The 16,778-nt window shown below is 54.1% G+C and overlaps 1 protein-coding gene across 1 annotated transcript; it reads left to right on the forward strand.

Annotated features, from left to right (window-relative positions):
- Positions 1-1,076: 1,076 nt before the first annotated feature.
- On the forward strand, positions 1,077-16,430 carry LOC125171090 (DNA dC->dU-editing enzyme APOBEC3-like). Its single transcript, XM_047868207.1, is given in 9 exon segments — positions 1,077-1,232; positions 4,717-4,873; positions 7,516-7,795; positions 8,024-8,135; positions 14,031-14,082; positions 14,084-14,347; positions 15,010-15,277; positions 15,509-15,624; positions 16,162-16,430. Coding segments are annotated over 9 exon segments (1,323 nt in total). The 5' UTR covers positions 1,077-1,206; the 3' UTR covers positions 16,210-16,430.
- Positions 16,431-16,778: the final 348 nt, after the last annotated feature.

The following is a 16,778-nucleotide window of genomic DNA, read 5'->3' on the forward strand; positions in this document are numbered from 1 at the left end:
CCTTAGTGCTTCTCGGGCCGGAGGCCGCGTAGCTGTCAACTTGAGCCACACCTGAGCGTGCACATCCGATCACTCTCTTGGAAGGGCCCGGCTCATTCTGGAATCTTCCATTGGCTGGAAACTCTGGACACTGAAAGAGATGGGAGCGGAGGGGACGCCATTCCCGGGAATCCTCCAACTCTTGCCCACGCTCTTGTTACCCTCCCCCCTTGGGGCCATCCCAGGGCCGGTGGGCAGAATGAGGTGGTGTGGGGGCACCAGCCGGAAGAAACTCTTTGGGGACTCGCATGCGCGTGCGGTCTGGCCTGGGGTGACAGGTGTCTGCTCCAAGGCCTCCTCTTCCTGTCTAAGAGTCAACTTTCCCAGTTGCTCTTTGTTTCTCCATCTGGGGTCCTGGTGGACACGTGGCGAGGCAAGCACACAGCTCACTGGATGCACGCTTCAAGCCCAGATCCCTGATCCCTGACCTGGGAGGGCTTTAGGGGCAGCAAGGGCCCTCCCCTTGTGCCCCCCACCCACTCCTATCCATGGAATAATGAGGAAGCAGGAGGAGCCAGGCCAGGCCCCCTGGAAGGCATTCCGGCTAGGCCATTGCTTTGCTGAGTGGCTCCAGAGAGTACCTTAGCCTCTCTGTGCTGGGACCTCATCTAAGATGGGAGGGCAGTGATCGGCCCCTCCCAAAGCTCTTGGGGGCTGTGGTAGAGGATGTGCTCACCACACCTGCCTTCTCCTGGAATGGGGATGAAGATCTGCAGGGCTGAGCCCTGGCCCTCCCTTTCCAGACACCCAGCGTCCTGCTGGGGGACTGAATGGCTCCTAAGGATCACACAGTGGTGGACAGGAGAGGGCTCATCCCACTCAGGGAGCCCGCCCCTCCCCAGCCACCGGCTTCTGTCCTGCTCTCTCCAGCCAGTGTGTGTCCCAACCCCCTCTGGCAAAGTACTTTCTCTTTCCCTTTTCCATAACCTGGGTCCTGCTGCCCAATGGGGCCCATCTCCTTCCGAGGGAGGCTGTGCCCAGGGCGGGGGGGGGGGGGGGGGGGGGGGGAGGCCTCGGGAGAGGTGGCTCTGAGCCTGAGGAAGTGCAACCATCTGAGGGCCCTCCCACCCTTGGGGCCAAAGCAGGAAGGAGGTGGGGCTTCTGAGGAGGCAGCCTGGGAGGTGACTGTCACACTGGGGCTTTCCCAAACCTAGGCTGGAGAGAGGAATGGAGCCCTGGCGCCCCAACCCAAGGTACCCCTGCTCACTCTGCTCTCTCTGTCCTGCTGGGCCCCCTTCTGCAGCCCCTCCTTCTGGCGGCCCTGTAGCCTGTGTCTCTGTCCTTGGCCTCCTCCTCCCCGCGGGCCCCCTTCCCTTCTCTCCCTCTCTGGGCTCCTTCTCTGCAGGACCCACTCCCAACTGGATCCTCACCCTGTTCCCGGGATGTTCCCGGGATGCTCCCGGGATTGCTTCTGAAGGCACCCCTCCCGCCTCCCCACCCCCCCCACCCAGCCCTGTGCCTCCCCCCCAGGCCAGCCTCTGGGTCTGAAAGTCTGTTGGGCATGTCTGGCCCTGCCTGTGCCGGTTGATGCCCACTTTCAGAGGCTTCCGGAAGTTCCTGTGCTCTGTTAAACGCTTTGAATCTAACCACAGGGTGGTCGAAGCAGTTGGTGGATTTCCTTTCAAGCACTTGAATCGATTTTCTCTCATATTTATGATGTGGTTTGAAGTGTAGGGGTTCGGAGTCGATGGCCGAGAAAACTCTTGAGACGTCTTGGGTGCAAAAACAGTGGTTTTATTATTTTTTAAATTTGTTTTCAGTAAAAAAAAATTTTTTTAATGTTTATTTATTTTTTGAGGGACAGAGACAGAATGTGAACGGGGGAGGAGCAGAGAGTGAGCCACAGAATCTGAAGCAGGCTCCAGGCTCTGAGCTGTTAACACAGAGCCTTATGCAGGGCTCGAACCCACGAACTGCGAGATCATGACCTGAGCCGAAGTCGGATGCTTCACTGAGTGAGCGATCCAGGTGCCCCCAAAAAGGTGGTTTTATTGAAGCATGGGGACAGGACTCATGGGCAGGAAGAGCCACACTGGGGTTCTGAAGAGTGAATGATTATATACATACAGGTTGGGAGGGGGTTAGGGACAGCATAAGTCTCTAAGTTATTTTGGAAACAAGGTTTCCAGGACTTTGAGGGTCTAGCTGCTGTTAGGACAAGGTCATTTATTACTGTTCAGTAAAACTCAGTCATGAGACCCTTCACATGAATATCGGTCGGCCATATGTCTGGAGGATGATTGCCAACATACGTCTTGGGGGCTAGAGATAAAGGAGGTTCCCCAAGGAATTTGTATATGTTAAAGTAGACTTAGCAGGTCCTAGGGGTTGGGATAATGTTTAGCTAAGATTCCCTTTGGCCCTTAGCAAAGTGTCATCATTGAGGCAGCTGAGCTCCTAGAGGAAGGTCACTCTGCCTGTGCCAAGGACTTCTAAATGGGCCATCGGCAGTAGGAAATTGAAATTTTTTCTTCTGCCTTTGTTTCCCACATCATTTACAATACAATAAGCACAGTGTGAGGATAGCTCTCAGAGGCAAGAAGAGAAGTCATCTATTGCAAAGCTGTCTCCACCACAGACGAGTACAGTAAAACCTTGGTTTGTGAGCATAATTTGTTCCGGGAACGTGCTTGTAATCCAAAGCACTTGTATGTCAAAGCGAATTTCCCCATAAGAAATGATGGACACTCAGGGCACCTAGGTGGCTCAGTCGGTTGAGCGTCCAACTTTGGCTCAGGTCATGATCTCGCAGTTTGTGGGTTCGGGCCCGGCGTCGGGCTCTGTGCTGATGGCTCAGAGCCTGGAGCCTGCTTCGGATTCTGTGTCTCCCTCTCTCTCTGCCCCCTCCCCCCTGCTCACGCTCTGTCTCTCTCTGTCTCAAAAATAAATACAACATTTTAAAAATTTTGTTTAAAAAAGAAATGATGGGGGGGCGCCTGGGTGGCTCAGTCGGTTGAGCGGCCGGCTTCGGCTCAGGTCATGATCTCGCAGTCTGTGAGTTCGAGCCCCGCGTCGGGCTCTGTGTGGACCGCTCAGAGCCTGGAGCCTGTTTCAGATTCTGTGTCTCCCTCTCTCTGCCCCTCCCCCGTTCATGCTCTGTCTCTCTCTGTCTCAAAAATGAATAAACGTTAAAAAAAAAAAACTTTTAAAAAATAAAAAAATAAAAAAGAAATGATGGAAACTCAGATGATTCATTCCACAACCCCAAATATTCATATACAAATGATTACAAAGCTGTAATAGAATACAAAATAATAAGGAGAATACAAAAGAGAAAGAAAAAGAAACAAAGTAACCTGCACTTACCTTTGAAAACCTTCGTGGCTGGAGCGAGGCAGACAAGAAAGAGGAGGGTTATTGGTAGGACACCTTTCTCTATTACTAATGGATGTTGACTATAGTACAGTATTAATAAACTCTTGTCATAGACTGTATTGAATGCAACTGGCGATAAGGCAGCAGAGGAAAGGGTCTATATCCGCAGGCAGCCTCACCTGGAATGAAGCAAAGCATTCCTAAGCTTACTCTTGTCTGGAAAAGCAAAGGAGTGTCCATAGGAACTTTGAAGAGACAAAAAACACACTAGTGCCAGTTGTGGGCACCTTCCAACGTTCTGAAAAATCACCGATTTCTGCCAAACACCCCTGCCTGAGACCGAGCATCCGAGCATGGGAGATGATCACCCACCATCCTGCAGCCAGAGAGAGAGAGACAGAGGGACAGAGAGACAGAGAGACAGAGAGAAGAACCATTGGCTCAGTTGTGATCATGTGACCTTTGGCATCGCGAACTACTCATATTGAAAGACATCACTCCTTTATCAAGTTAAACTTTATGAAAAATCGTTGCTCGTCTTGCAGAACACTTGCAGAACAGGTTACTCACCATCCAAGGTTTTAGTGTAAATGCAGACTGTTCTCAAGCTTACCCACAACCTAGGGGAGAGAGCTTCATGCTTCACGTTTGTAACTACCACTGGCATGCATCCGGAAGGAAGATGCCTTGGCTGGAAGGAATGTGCCTATTTAAAGAGAAGTAGAAAAAAAGACACATTTAAGACTGCATATGCGGCTGCGGAAGCCATGTAAGGTCCCTGCTGGAAATAACCTGTCTGGACAGGTGCCCCAGCTCCATCACTTACTAGCCGTGGACTTGGCTAGGCTGCTTCACCTGCCAGAGCCCCTGCTCCTGTCCCTCTAAAGTGTGGGTGTGACTCCCCCAGAATCTGGGAAGGAGTCGGTGAGTTCAGATATTTGAGGCACTTGGAACAGTAGCCTGAGCCTCCGAACTTAAGCATTAACCTGATACTTAAAAAGAAAAAACAAACAGGTGAAAAATCAGGAATGAATTGAACTGAAGTCTTCACAGAGCTGTTCGTTTGGGATAGAGAAGTTTCTCTTTCTCTTTGCTATTTTTCTAATGGGTTGGGGGTAGGGCGGGAAGGAAAACAGGAGTGTGTGTGCTACTGGAAAGAGCAGGGCCCAGGGGGCCCTAGAGGTGGGGTCCCTGTCCCTACTGTCCCTGGAGGCACGTCCCCCTTCCAGCCTGGAAAAGCAGCAGCACTGCGTAGGGCTCAGGAGGGCTGGAGGGAGCCACCGTGCCCAGGGCAGGCCACCCACCAGGGACAACTCCAGAGGGCACTTTCTGCATTTTCTGTTTTCTCTCCTTTACCCCCAGAAACCCAATGGACAGCATAGATCCTGACACCTTCTGTTTCCACTTTCCAAACCTGCTCTATGCTTCTGGGCGGAAACTCTGTTATCTCTGCTTCCAAGTGGAGAGAGAAGACGACTTCTCATGTAATGACAGCGACTGGGGAGTTTTTCGGAACAAGGTACGCACCCCCCGCCCTCCTCCCCGGGCCCTATCAGGCAGGAGCAGAGTCAGGGGGCAGTGAGGAGAAGAATGTTATATGTAAGATGCCAGATGGGGGCTCTTAGTGGTGGATGCTCCTTTCCACGACGTTGTCCTAAGTCATGGACCCAGTGAGCTCCCTGCTTGACCCTCTGGGAACCTGATACGGGATGGCATTTGACCCATCCGATGAGGCTCCTTCAGAGAGTCTGCTGGCATTCCGGTCATCTTCAAATCTTGTCCTGGACCTTGGCCTCTGGCAGTCTTGGATGACAGAGCATCTTTCGAAAGTCAGGGCCTGTTGGACACCAATGCCTTCTCTGCCCTGCTAATGGCTCCGTTGGTAGAGCAGTCCCCTGGCCACACGGCTGACTCCACCCTTCCCAGGCCCTCTGATCTCTCAGAGGACAGCCCACACCCCTCGTCCTGCCTACCCCTGGCCTGCTCCCAGCCACAGCCTGGATGTCCCTGGAAGGAGGTCACGGTACCAGTGACCAGCATCAGCAGTTGCTACAGCCAAGCCACCACCCTGCAGCCCTGTCCCCTAACCACTGCCACTCCTGAGACAGGTCCCACCATACCCCTACCCTCTCCCCTCCCCTGATACTGCAGACTTTGCAGAGCCTGTTTCCAGGAGAGAACCATGATGGGCTGGGTCAGGGGTATGCTTCAGCAGTACTGACAGGTGAAAGGTCGTTTCACCTGTTCTAGTACCCAGTGTTCAAAGAGCTGAAGGCAATTTATGAAATTAGTATTGATAATGTATTAGGCAATATATGTAAGAGATTCTTTCAAATTGTAATGAATATAAAAATTCTTCGTGAGGTCATTTACATTCTTCTTTTTTACTACGTTGTTGAAATGATATGTGTATTTACACTTGCCCCCCATCTCAGTTCACACGAGCCACAGGTCAAGTGGTCTGAAGATGTGTGCAGCTAGCGGTCCCCCGGTGGGGCAGCATGGCTGTGTGACCCTCCCCAGGGAGCCAGCCTAGACCCAAAAGGGCCTGGCTGAGGGCAGAATGGATGGATGTTGGATGGTTGGATGGCTGGATGGTTGGATGGATGGTTGGATGGATGGTTGGATGGTTGGATGGATGGATGGTTGGATGGATGGATGGATGGTTGGATGGATGGATGGATGGATGGTTGGATGGATGGATGGATGTTGTTGGATGGTTGGCTGGATGGATGGTTGGATGGTTGGATGGATGGATGGATGGATGGATGGATGGTTGGATGGCTGGTTGGTTGGATGGATGGTTGGATGGATGGTTGGATGGTTGGATGGTTGGATGGATGGTTGGATGGCTGGATGGTTGGATGGATGGTTGGATGGATGGTTGGATGGTTGGATGGTTGGATGGTTTGATGGATGGTTGGATGGATGGTTGGATGGATGGTTGGATGGATGGATGGATGGATGTTGTTGGATGGTTGGATGGATGGATGGTTGGATGGATGGATGGATGGATGGATGGATGGATGGTTGGATGGCTGGATGGTTGGATGGATGGTTGGATGGATGGATGGATGGATGGTTGGATGGATGGATGGATGGATGTTGTTGGATGTTGGCTGGATGGATGGTTGGCTGGATGGATGGTTGGATGGCTGGATGGTTGGATGGATGGTTGGATGGTTGGATGGTTGGATGGTTTGATGGATGGTTGGATGGATGGATGGATGGATGGATGGTTGGATGGATGGATGGATGGTTGGATGGATGGATGGATGGTTGGATGGATGGATGGATGGTTGGATGGATGGATGGATGGATATTGTTGGATGGTTGGCTGGATGGATGGTTGGATGGATGGATGGATGGATGGTTGGATGGCTGGTTGGTTGGATGGATGGTTGGATGGATGGATGGATGGTTGGATGGATGGATGGATGGATGTTGTTGGATGGTTGGCTGGATGGATGGTTGGATGGATGGATGGATGGATGGTTGGATGGCTGGTTGGTTGGATGGATGGTTGGATGGATGGTTGGATGGTTGGATGGTTGGATGGATGGTTGGATGGCTGGATGGTTGGATGGATGGTTGGATGGATGGTTGGATGGTTGGATGGTTGGATGGTTTGATGGATGGTTGGCTGGATGGATGGATGGATGGTTGGATGGATGGATGGATGTTGTTGGATGGTTGGCTGGATGGATGGTTGGATGGATGGATGGTTGGATGGATGGATGGATGGATGGTTGGATGGATGGATGGATGTTGGATGGTTGGATGGATGGATGGTTGGATGGATGGATGGTTGGATGGCTGGATGGTTGGATGGATGGTTGGATGGATGTTTGGATGGTTGGATGGTTGGATGGTTTGATGGATGGTTGGATGGATGGATGGATGGATGGATGGTTGGATGGATGGATGGATAAATGGATGGAAGGAGAATAGATGTTAGAATTGATGCATGGTGGATAACTATGGGAAGGGATCCTCAAAAAAAAAGACAGGGCAGGGAGAGATGGAAAGCAGTGATAAATCAATGAACGACATACCCCTGCGGCTCCTGCCCCTTTACTCCTCCTCCCATGGCACCCAGTCCTGCCACTCTGTCTGCTCTGCCAGCCAAGAGTGTCCCTTTCTCTTCTCTCCTTCTCCCAGGTCCATCCCTGGGCTCGATGCCATGCAGAAGAGTGCTTCCTCTCTTGGTTCCGTGACCAGTATCCATACCGTGATGAATATTACAATGTCACCTGGTTCTTATCCTGGAGCCCCTGCCCCACCTGTGCAGAGGAGGTGGTTGAGTTCCTGGAGGAGTACAGGAACTTGACGCTGAGCATCTTCGCCTCCCGCCTCTACTACTTCTGGGACCCAAATTACCAGGAGGGGCTTTGCAAGCTATGGGACGCAGGGGTCCAGCTGGACATCATGTCCTGTGATGGTGAGAGCAGAGGGGAGCTGGGGACCCAGACTGTGGGAGAGTAGTACCGAGCCAGGGGTGGGGGAGGATCTAGAATGTCCCCAGGGCGAGTGAGTGGGAGGAAACTGAGGCAAGACTGGTGGCACTTGGCAGGGAAGAGACTAGGCCCTGAGGAGGGGGGCACAGAAGGGTCAGGAGGAGAAGGCCTCCCAGGGCCCACATGACTGCTCTCTTCCCTCTTTATCTCAGATTTTGAATACTGTTGGGACAACTTTGTGGACCACAAGGGAATGCGCTTCCAGAGATGGAATCTGTTAAAAGATTATGATTTCCTGGCTGCAGAGCTTCAAGAAATCCTTAGGTGAGGGCATCCTCAGCCCCCCTGCAGCTGCTGTTCCTTGAGTCTCCCACCGCCGCACCTCCCTCCCCAGCGCCTCAGGTCCCCGCCCCACCCCACCCCCACTTCCTCCTGCGCATCCTCCCTCCTCCCTCAAGGCCTCCTTCTCCCCCATGAGGGAGCCCCCAGCCTGGTTCCTCCCATCTCACCACATTCACCTTCTTGTTAATAAACTGAATGTAAATGGGCTTGAGTATGTCTAGCTGTGAAAATTGGAAGATGTGAGTAACATCCTTACCGGGGATGTGACTTATCAGAGAACCAGGGTCCTTGAGGACAGTGACCGCATTCCTCTGCTAGGGCTTCCAGAACAAAACCCCACAGACTGAGGGACGTCACGGCAGGTGTTTGTTTCCTCAAATGTGGACACTGGAAGCTTGATCTCACTGGAGATCAAGGTGTCCCTGGGTCAGGCTCCTCCTAGGGCCTCTCTCCTTGACCAGCAGAGGGCCACCTTCTTGCTCCGCCCTCACATGGTCTGTCCTCTGTGCTCACTGTGGGGAGCCCCTGGTGCCCCTCTGTGTGTCCCAGTTTCCCCTTCTCATAACAACATCAGGCAGATTGGATCAGGCCCATCCTAAGGGCCTCCTTTTAACAACTATCTCTTTAAAGCCTGTGCCTCAAATGTAGTCACATCTGAGGCTCCAGGGGTTGGGACTTTAGCAGTTGGATTTGGGGGACACACGGTTCAGCCTCTTGGAGCTAAGAGGGTGGGAAAGAGCAGGATCCTTGTTCTGTGTACCTGTCTCCTGGGTTCTGCCTGACCTGCCATCCCCCGCCCCCCCGCCCCTTCTCACCTGCTTCCATTTCAGCCCTTGCTGCCCTGGACCCCCCACCTCCTGTCACCGGGTCACCGCCACACTCATCCTGGCTCCCTTGTCCCTTCTCCCCTTCCCCACATGGCTGCCAGAGGGAAAGTTCTGGACAGGTTGCAGCCTGGGGATGAAGACAGAGAGTGAGCAAGAAATTAGTTATTAAGTAAACATTTAAATAAGTGTGTTTTATTTTTTTTAAACATAGGATTGGGAATGGGAGGACTTTTCCATAAAGCAGAATAAAAAGTGGTAGGTGGCTGAGAGTCAAGTTGGGGACACAGGGAAACAAGCAGAAGCATTAGAGACAATAAAGCAGAAACAGAAACAGAAACAGAAACAGAGGGAACACCTGGTCCTTCGACTGCCGAGCTGACTACCGCGTGAACTTTGGAAAGTCAGTGGCGGTGCCCCACGGGGTGGCCTGGACCAGGGCACGGTGAAAAGGAGAAGAGATCAGCCTGAGATGCTGGGATTCTGGGCAGACAAAAGCCAGGAAGGAAAAGCAGCAGGGCAGGTGTGCGGTTGGTCACATCCAGAAAATCACTGTGGAGAGCCGCTTGGGTCCCACACGGACCGTTGTTTCTTCCTGTGACCTTGGCCCATTAGGTGTGCATAGCGGTGGCCCCCGACACCTGTCTCTTCACTCCCCTCCCTGTCTGCACTGCTGCCTGGGGCAGAAGGCATGGTGCAGAAGAGTGCAGACTGTTCAGTCTGTCCCGCTGCTCTCCCTGTCCACGCGTCCTCCAAGCTGGGAGGCACCGAGGGTCACACCCGTGGACCACACGCCTCTCCACTGTCCCGGTCATGCAAACGGGCCCCCGTGGCCAGCTCACAATATCTGCTCCTTCTGGAGAAAAGAACAAGGCAGGAGGCCCATCTTAGAGATCCACAGGGGCCTCCGGGAGGTCTCCTCCAAGAGTCACTGTCGCGCTCTGGCACACCCCCCTTCTCTGCCCATCTCCGAGGGCTAGCGGGAGTTCTCCAGGCCAGAGCTGCAGGAGTGCTGTCACGAGGGAAAGGCGAGAAGGGCTTTGAGCCTTGCTGCCCACCCTTAGTGCTTCTCGGGCCAGAGGCCCCGTAGCTGTCAACTTGAGCCACACCTGAGCGTGCACATCCGATCACTCTCTTGGAAGGGCCCGGCTCATTCTGGAATCTTCCATTGGCTGGAAACTCTGGACACTGAAAGAGATGGGAGCGGAGGGGACGCCATTCCCGGGAATCCTCCAACTCTTGCCCACGCTCTTGTTACCCTCCCCCCTTGGGGCCATCCCAGGGCCGGTGGGCAGAATGAGGTGGTGTGGGGGCACCAGCCGGAAGAAACTCTTTGGGGACTCGCATGCGCGTGCGGTCTGGCCTGGGGTGACAGGTGTCTGCTCCAAGGCCTCCTCTTCCTGTCTAGGAGTCAACTTTCCCGGTTGCTCTTTGTTTCTCCATCTGGGGTCCTGGTGGACACGTGGCGAGGCAAGCACACAGTTCACCGGATGCACGCCTCAAGCCCAGATCCCTGATCCCTGACCTGGGAGGCCTTGTAGGGGCAGCAAGGGCCCTCCCCTTGTGCCCCCCACCCACTCCTATCCATGGAATAATGAGGAAGCAGGAGGAGCCAGGCCAGCCCCCCTGGAAGGCATTCCAGCTCGGCCATTGCTTTGCTGAGTGGCTCCAGAGAGTACCTTAGCCTCTCTGTGCTGGGACCTCATCTAAGATGGGAGGGCAGTGATCGGCCCCTCCCAAAGCTCTTGGGGGCTATGGTAGAGGATGTGCTCACCACACCTGCCTTCTCCTGGAATGGGGATGAAGATCTGCAGGGCTGAGCCCTGGCCCTCCCTTTCCAGACACCCAGCGTCCTGCTGGGGGACTGAATGGCTCCTAAGGGTCACACAGTGGTGGACAGGAGAGGGCTCATCCCACTCAGGGAGCCCGCCCCTCCCCAGCCACCGGCTTCTGTCCTGCTCTCTCCAGCCAGTGTGTGTCCCAACCCACTCTGGCAAAGTACTTTCTCTTTCCCTTTTCCATAACCTGGGTCCTGCTGCCCAATGGGGCCCATCTCCTTCTGAGGGAGGCTGTGCCCAGGGCGGGGGGGCGTAGCCCTGGGGATGGTGGCTCTGAGCCTGAGGAAGTGCAACCTTTTGAGGGCCCTCCCACCCCTGGGGCCAAAGCAGGAAGGAGGTGGGGCTTCTGAGGAGGCAGCCTGGGAGGTCACTGTCACACTGGGGCTCTCCTAAAGCAAAGCCGGTGAGAGGAATGGAGCCCTGGTGCCCCGGATAAAGGCAGGGCTGCGACAAATCAGCTGAGGAGGGACAGCTGCACAGGGCCCGTCAGGGGCAGGTAAGTCAGGAGCAAAGAAGGGGGGTGGGAGCCCAGAGAAGCAACACCAACCTGGGGCCTTCCATCCCTGCTGTGTCAGGCAGGAAGGGGCTGGGTCCACCCTCAGACTAATCTGGGAGGACCCTCACAGATAAGGGGCTTTCCTAAGGCCAAGGGCAGCCTTGTGAGAGAGAACTGGTGCTGGAGAGCACAAAGCCCAAGGCAGGATGGGACAAGCCTGCCCCCGAGTCTGGCACTCGGCTGCAAGAAGCAGGTCCCACTGCTGGCTTTCCTCTCTGCCCTCGTCCTGCCCCAGCCCTCGGTCCTCTCCTTCTCTGACACCTCATCCGCAGGGTCTGCTCCTGCCTCTGGTCTGTGGGCACCGCCAGGGCCGATGTCCCACCACTACCACCCCCCTCCCCGCCTCCAGCGGCCCCTCTGCCTCCCATCCCATGGGGGTGGCCATGGGTCTTTCTAAAGTGCTTTGTTTAGGCTTCGTTACAGACTTTCCATTCAAGGATGATTGAGACAATTGTTGGAGTCAGCTATAAAAGCTTATTCATACATTTTATTCTAAAGACTTGCACAATTTGGCCAAGAATCCTCTCGTGTCTGTAACCACCCTGAGCAAGAGTTCATCTGCCGGATGCTCAGGAAACCAATGAGACACTGACACTGGGCTTCTGCAGGGAAGAGAGGCTCGCTAAGAGTGTAGCGCCACCCAGGACAACAGGGGGCGCATGTTCCAGAGTCCTGAACTCCCCTAGGGTCTGCAAGTGCTTAAGGGCAAAAATTAAGGGTCAGGGGTCCAGGGCCGTGGGTTCTTCTGATTGATCAGGGGTTAGGTAAACATCAAGACTGATTAGCTTGGCTTTCTGGCACCCACCGGTCTGGTTTCAACCAGATTGCGGTCCAGGTCTGAGGACCATCTCGGCAACGTGCATCAGCGATGCTGTCTTTGTTGGCAGAAGCAGCCCAACGCCTCCTGACCCTGACGACCTTGCAGGCTATTTCACTGTTGTTCCCTGGGTAGCATTCATCATCTTAAGCAAAGCACAGTCTTAAGTTTCCTCTCGGTGTTTGTCCCGTATCTCTAACCGTGGGCGTCGCGCCTTTCTGCAGACTTCATTCTGTGGATGGTTTCGTTTCTGTTCTGGGGACGCAACACTCATTTGCAAGACAAGAAGATAAACTGTTTCCCATGAACTCGCTACCAGCTGTGAAAAACTAAATTAGTCCTGAAATGTTTCTTACAAGTTGTTTCTATCGTCCCTGAATTTTAGCCGTTCAAGGTCAAGCTTCAACATTTATGCTGTTACCATAGTGCACTTGTCCAAAACTTGAAGTGTTTCTGCCTTGAGCGTCTGGGTTTGCCAGGGACTGGGGGAGTTTCCCAGAACGTGGGAACTTCAGTGCTAAAATCAGGAAGCGAAGCCCCGGGCCAGTCAGCTGTCCTAAGTGCGCTATGAATTGGGGTTTTCAACCCAATCCTCATGGTGAGGCCAGCTGGGGTCTCTACCTGAGAGTACCAAGCTTCCGGTGAGGTCGCTGAGGGGTGATCCAAAGCCACGAGGCAGACATGGCTTCTTCAATGACAGTCATCCAAATCCACCTGAAGCTTTACTAATGCCCATAAGAGACATCAGAGATGGGTTTCCATTGATGAAATTGGTGGCTCTGTTCATCAGCAGATCAGAGGACAGAAATGGCTGGGTCGGTGGAATCGGTGGTCTTTCAACGAGTTGGCCGGAAATCTGGGGAAGGCATTTCTGGCCTTGCAAGGAACACGGAACGGACCCCATAGTCTGTGCCCTGAGCAAGGACACCCGCGGCTTGATTCCTGTGTCCAGTTCTAAGTGTCTGTGGTCACCTGAGCCAGACTCCGTGGTCACCCAGGTCGCGTTGCCTTTGGCTGGAGTGTCCGGAAGGAAAGCGGCTGGGGCTCCATCAAGCTCCCCCAGTTTCTTCAGACCGTTCGGTGTCTGCTTGGTCAGTAACGTCCACACGCAGTGGGGCTCCGCCAGACGGAGATTCGCGCACCTGTCCAGGGCAGGCAGGCAGGCAGGCAGGCTCCCAGGTCTGTCCACCTGCCTCTATCTGTGCAGAGCCAACAGCATTTATCCAAAAGAATCCGTGCACGTACGCCCACATGAGCCACGTCACTTTGCGATGTGACATTAAATGAAAATGCAAAAAGCAAGATACGGGACGGAAACGTCTATAGAGTGTAATCACCGCTGGGGGGAGGAAAAGCTGTGTGAGTCCTGTGGCCAAAGTCGCCATCACAGCTCTCCCTCGATGACAGCAGGTTTTCCTGTTCACCAGCCTCTCTGGGCTTTGTACTGACAAAGCTGTGATACCCACGCCTAGGCAAAGAGTTAGAAGTGCCAGTGCACCCCCTCCCGCCCCAGAGAGAAGGGATCTGCACTGGACATGTCAGGGTTGAGACACCTGTGGGTCCTGAGCAGAGGGGTCTGGGGCACAGGACAAGATGGGTGAGCCAAAGAAGCACACGTGACGCTGGTTCTCGGGGCGGGGTCCCCCACCCAGCTCAAGGCGTCCTGCCTGCTAAGGCCTCCAGGGTGGGTGACAGATGGGCGCTCCACCAGACTGGAGGTGGGGCTGTGTGTCGCCGGGGCTGGGGGGGGGGGGGGGAGGGGGGGAGGGGGGAGGAGGGGAGGGGGGGAGGGGAGGGGGGGCGGCGGGCACTCACTTCACCCTCTTCCTTTTCTCTCCCCAGTCCCGGCCAACAAAGAAAAAGAGACTGGCCCTTCCCTCCCCGCCCAGGGGCCCAAGTAGACCCAAGTAGACCCAAGGAGTTGGGTTCAGGAGGTGACAGAGCCTGGGATAAACACCAGAAGACACTCTCTGCGCCTTTTGGTTTCCTTCCTCTTGCCCAGACCCACAATGAATCCACTACAGGAAGACATATTCTACCGTCAGTTTGGCAACCAGCACCGGGTCCCAAAGCCCTACTACCGGAGGAAAACCTACTTGTGCTATCAGCTGAAGCTGCCCGAAGGCACCCTAATTGACAAAGACTGCCTTCGAAACAAGGTGCCGAGCGGGCTGTCTGGACACAGGGCAGGCTTAGCCGGGTCTCCGTTAGCCCCGCTCCCCAGGAGCTCTCCACAGTTTTCCTGTCCCCGGGCCTCTGCAGAAGCTGTTCCCTCCAGCAGAATGCTCTCCCTGCCCCTCTCTGAGAATTTAATATTTACTTGTCTTCTGGATCTCAGCTCAGTCGCCGTTTCTGAGAAGCCAAGAGGTCCTCCAAGGACGGAGCGCTCGACCCCACCTGCAAGAACCCCCTCATATCCCTGCCCTCTGCTTTGCTGCCCGCCTTCCCGCCTGCCCTGTCCCGCCTCCCTCCCATTCTGACCCGCTCCTTGCTCCTCGGGACCCCCCCCCCCCCCCCCCGCATTCAAACATCTCCCGATGTCCAAAAGGCGAGGTCCGCAGAGCATTTGAGACCCTGTTGTAGGGGTGTCTGTGGCCGAGGGGGGGTGCTGCTGGGTCTGATTCAGATCAAGCCGCGGGTGCTTTGGGGGTACTCAGTTAATGGGTGAGTAAGAGAAGGAAGGAGGGAAGGAAGGAAGGAAGGAAGGTTCTTTCCCTGTCCCAGGTGAGTTCACAGAGCAGAGCCTGTCATCCCCAATGCGTGTGACTTCTGGCCTCTGCCTTGTAACCAACCCTTCTCTCTGTCTGGGACACTCCCTTAGAAAAAGCGCCATGCAGAAATGTGCTTTATTGACAAGATCAAGTCACTGACGCGGGACACATCCCAGAGATTCGAAATCATCTGCTATATCACATGGAGCCCCTGCCCCTTCTGTGCCGAGGAACTGGTTGCGTTTGTCAAAGACAACCCCCACCTCAGCCTGCGGATCTTTGCCTCCCGCCTGTACGTCCACTGGCGCTGGAAGTATCAGCAGGGGCTGAGACACCTGCACGCATCCGGGATCCCAGTGGCTGTCATGAGCCTCCCAGGTGGGGAGAGGGCACAGCTGTCAGGGGATGGGAGGGTTTGCAGTTCCAAGAGGGAGAAGCCACTGCGGGGGGTGGGTGGGGAGGCTGGACCGAAGCGGGGTGCCCCAGCTGAGGCCCAAGATGTGATGCCACCCGGAAGGGAAAAGGAAGGAGGAGCCCCTGGCTCTGCAGGCTGCAGGCAGGCTGCTCCCCTGTCCTGGGACCTCACTGCCTTCTCCTCCTCCGTCTCAGAGTTTGAGGACTGCTGGAGGAATTTTGTGGACCACCAGGACAGGTCGTTCCAGCCCTGGCACAACCTGGACCAATACAGTAAAAGCATAAAACGTAGGCTCGGGAAGATCCTGACGGTGAGAAGCTGTCCCTGCTGCAGGCACCTGGCCTCCCTCCCCCTGGGACTCCCCTTCCCAGCTCACCGCCCCCTTCTCTCTGTCCTTGCTCTCTGTCCTCAGTGCCCCTCCACACCTTTCTCTTTTCTTGAGACACCCTTCCCCCCAGTAGGGGCTCCCAGGCTCCCACTTCCTTCCTTAGCTCCCTTTTCTTAGGATCTTGGGGCACCTGGGTGGCTCAGTCGGTTAAACGTCCGACTTTTGATTGGGGCTCAGGTCACGATCTCAGTTTGTGAGTTCCAATCCTGCGGCCAGCTCTGCACTGGCAGCAAGGATCCTGCTTGAGATTCTCTCTCTCTGCCCCTTTCCCCCACCCGCCCCCAATATAAAGAAACATTAAAAATTAAAAAAAAAAAAAAGGATCTCATCAGCTTTCCGTTTCCCTCAAGGCCTCCCTGGCCTCTTTGACCAGGCTCCTCTGGTCCCCTCTCCCTCTCTTGCCCCCTGCACTGCTTGTTGCCAGTGACACTTTAAACTGTTCTCTTTCTCTCTCAACAGCCCCTGAATGATTTAAGGAATGACTTCAGAAATTTGAAACTTGAATGACCATCAACCCTCCCCCCGCCACCCACCCTGTTCCTGCAGCATCTCAATGCTTCATAAACTGATGACTCTTAGGAGCAAGTTGTGAGCTCCACGTGCACACCGGACCCTCCTCCCCGAGTCCAGGAAACGTTTCTTTTCCCCTTCATTCTTCTGTTTTCTTTTATAAGTGGGTATATATTTTTGTAATTGAAAAAATAAAGATGATTTTCAAGTCTGTAAAACTTGGGTTACTTTCTGAAAGGGAAATCAGGGGTTTCCTTCGTAAAAAACGAGCTTAAAGGATTTTCATTTTACGGCACCAAGGGAAAAAAAAATGTGTTTGGGAATTTGCTCTTGTAGTCTAGAATAGCTGGATCATTTCATCGCCCGAATATGCTCTGTTCTTTCTCAGTATCTACTACATATCTAAACAAATAGGGTAAAACTGTTGAATGCACACAGTTGCTCATAGACTTGATTGGGGAGGGGGGGGGAAGAAAACCACTTGGAACAGTGTTATTTGGTGTTCTTAGCTGAAGAAATAGGCACCGACTCTGGCTGATTAAAGCAGAAAAGAAAGATTTGTTAAA

The sequence above is a fragment of the Prionailurus viverrinus genome, chromosome B4, assembly GCF_022837055.1.
Source record: "Prionailurus viverrinus isolate Anna chromosome B4, UM_Priviv_1.0, whole genome shotgun sequence".
Taxonomy (NCBI): Eukaryota; Metazoa; Chordata; class Mammalia; order Carnivora; family Felidae; genus Prionailurus; species Prionailurus viverrinus.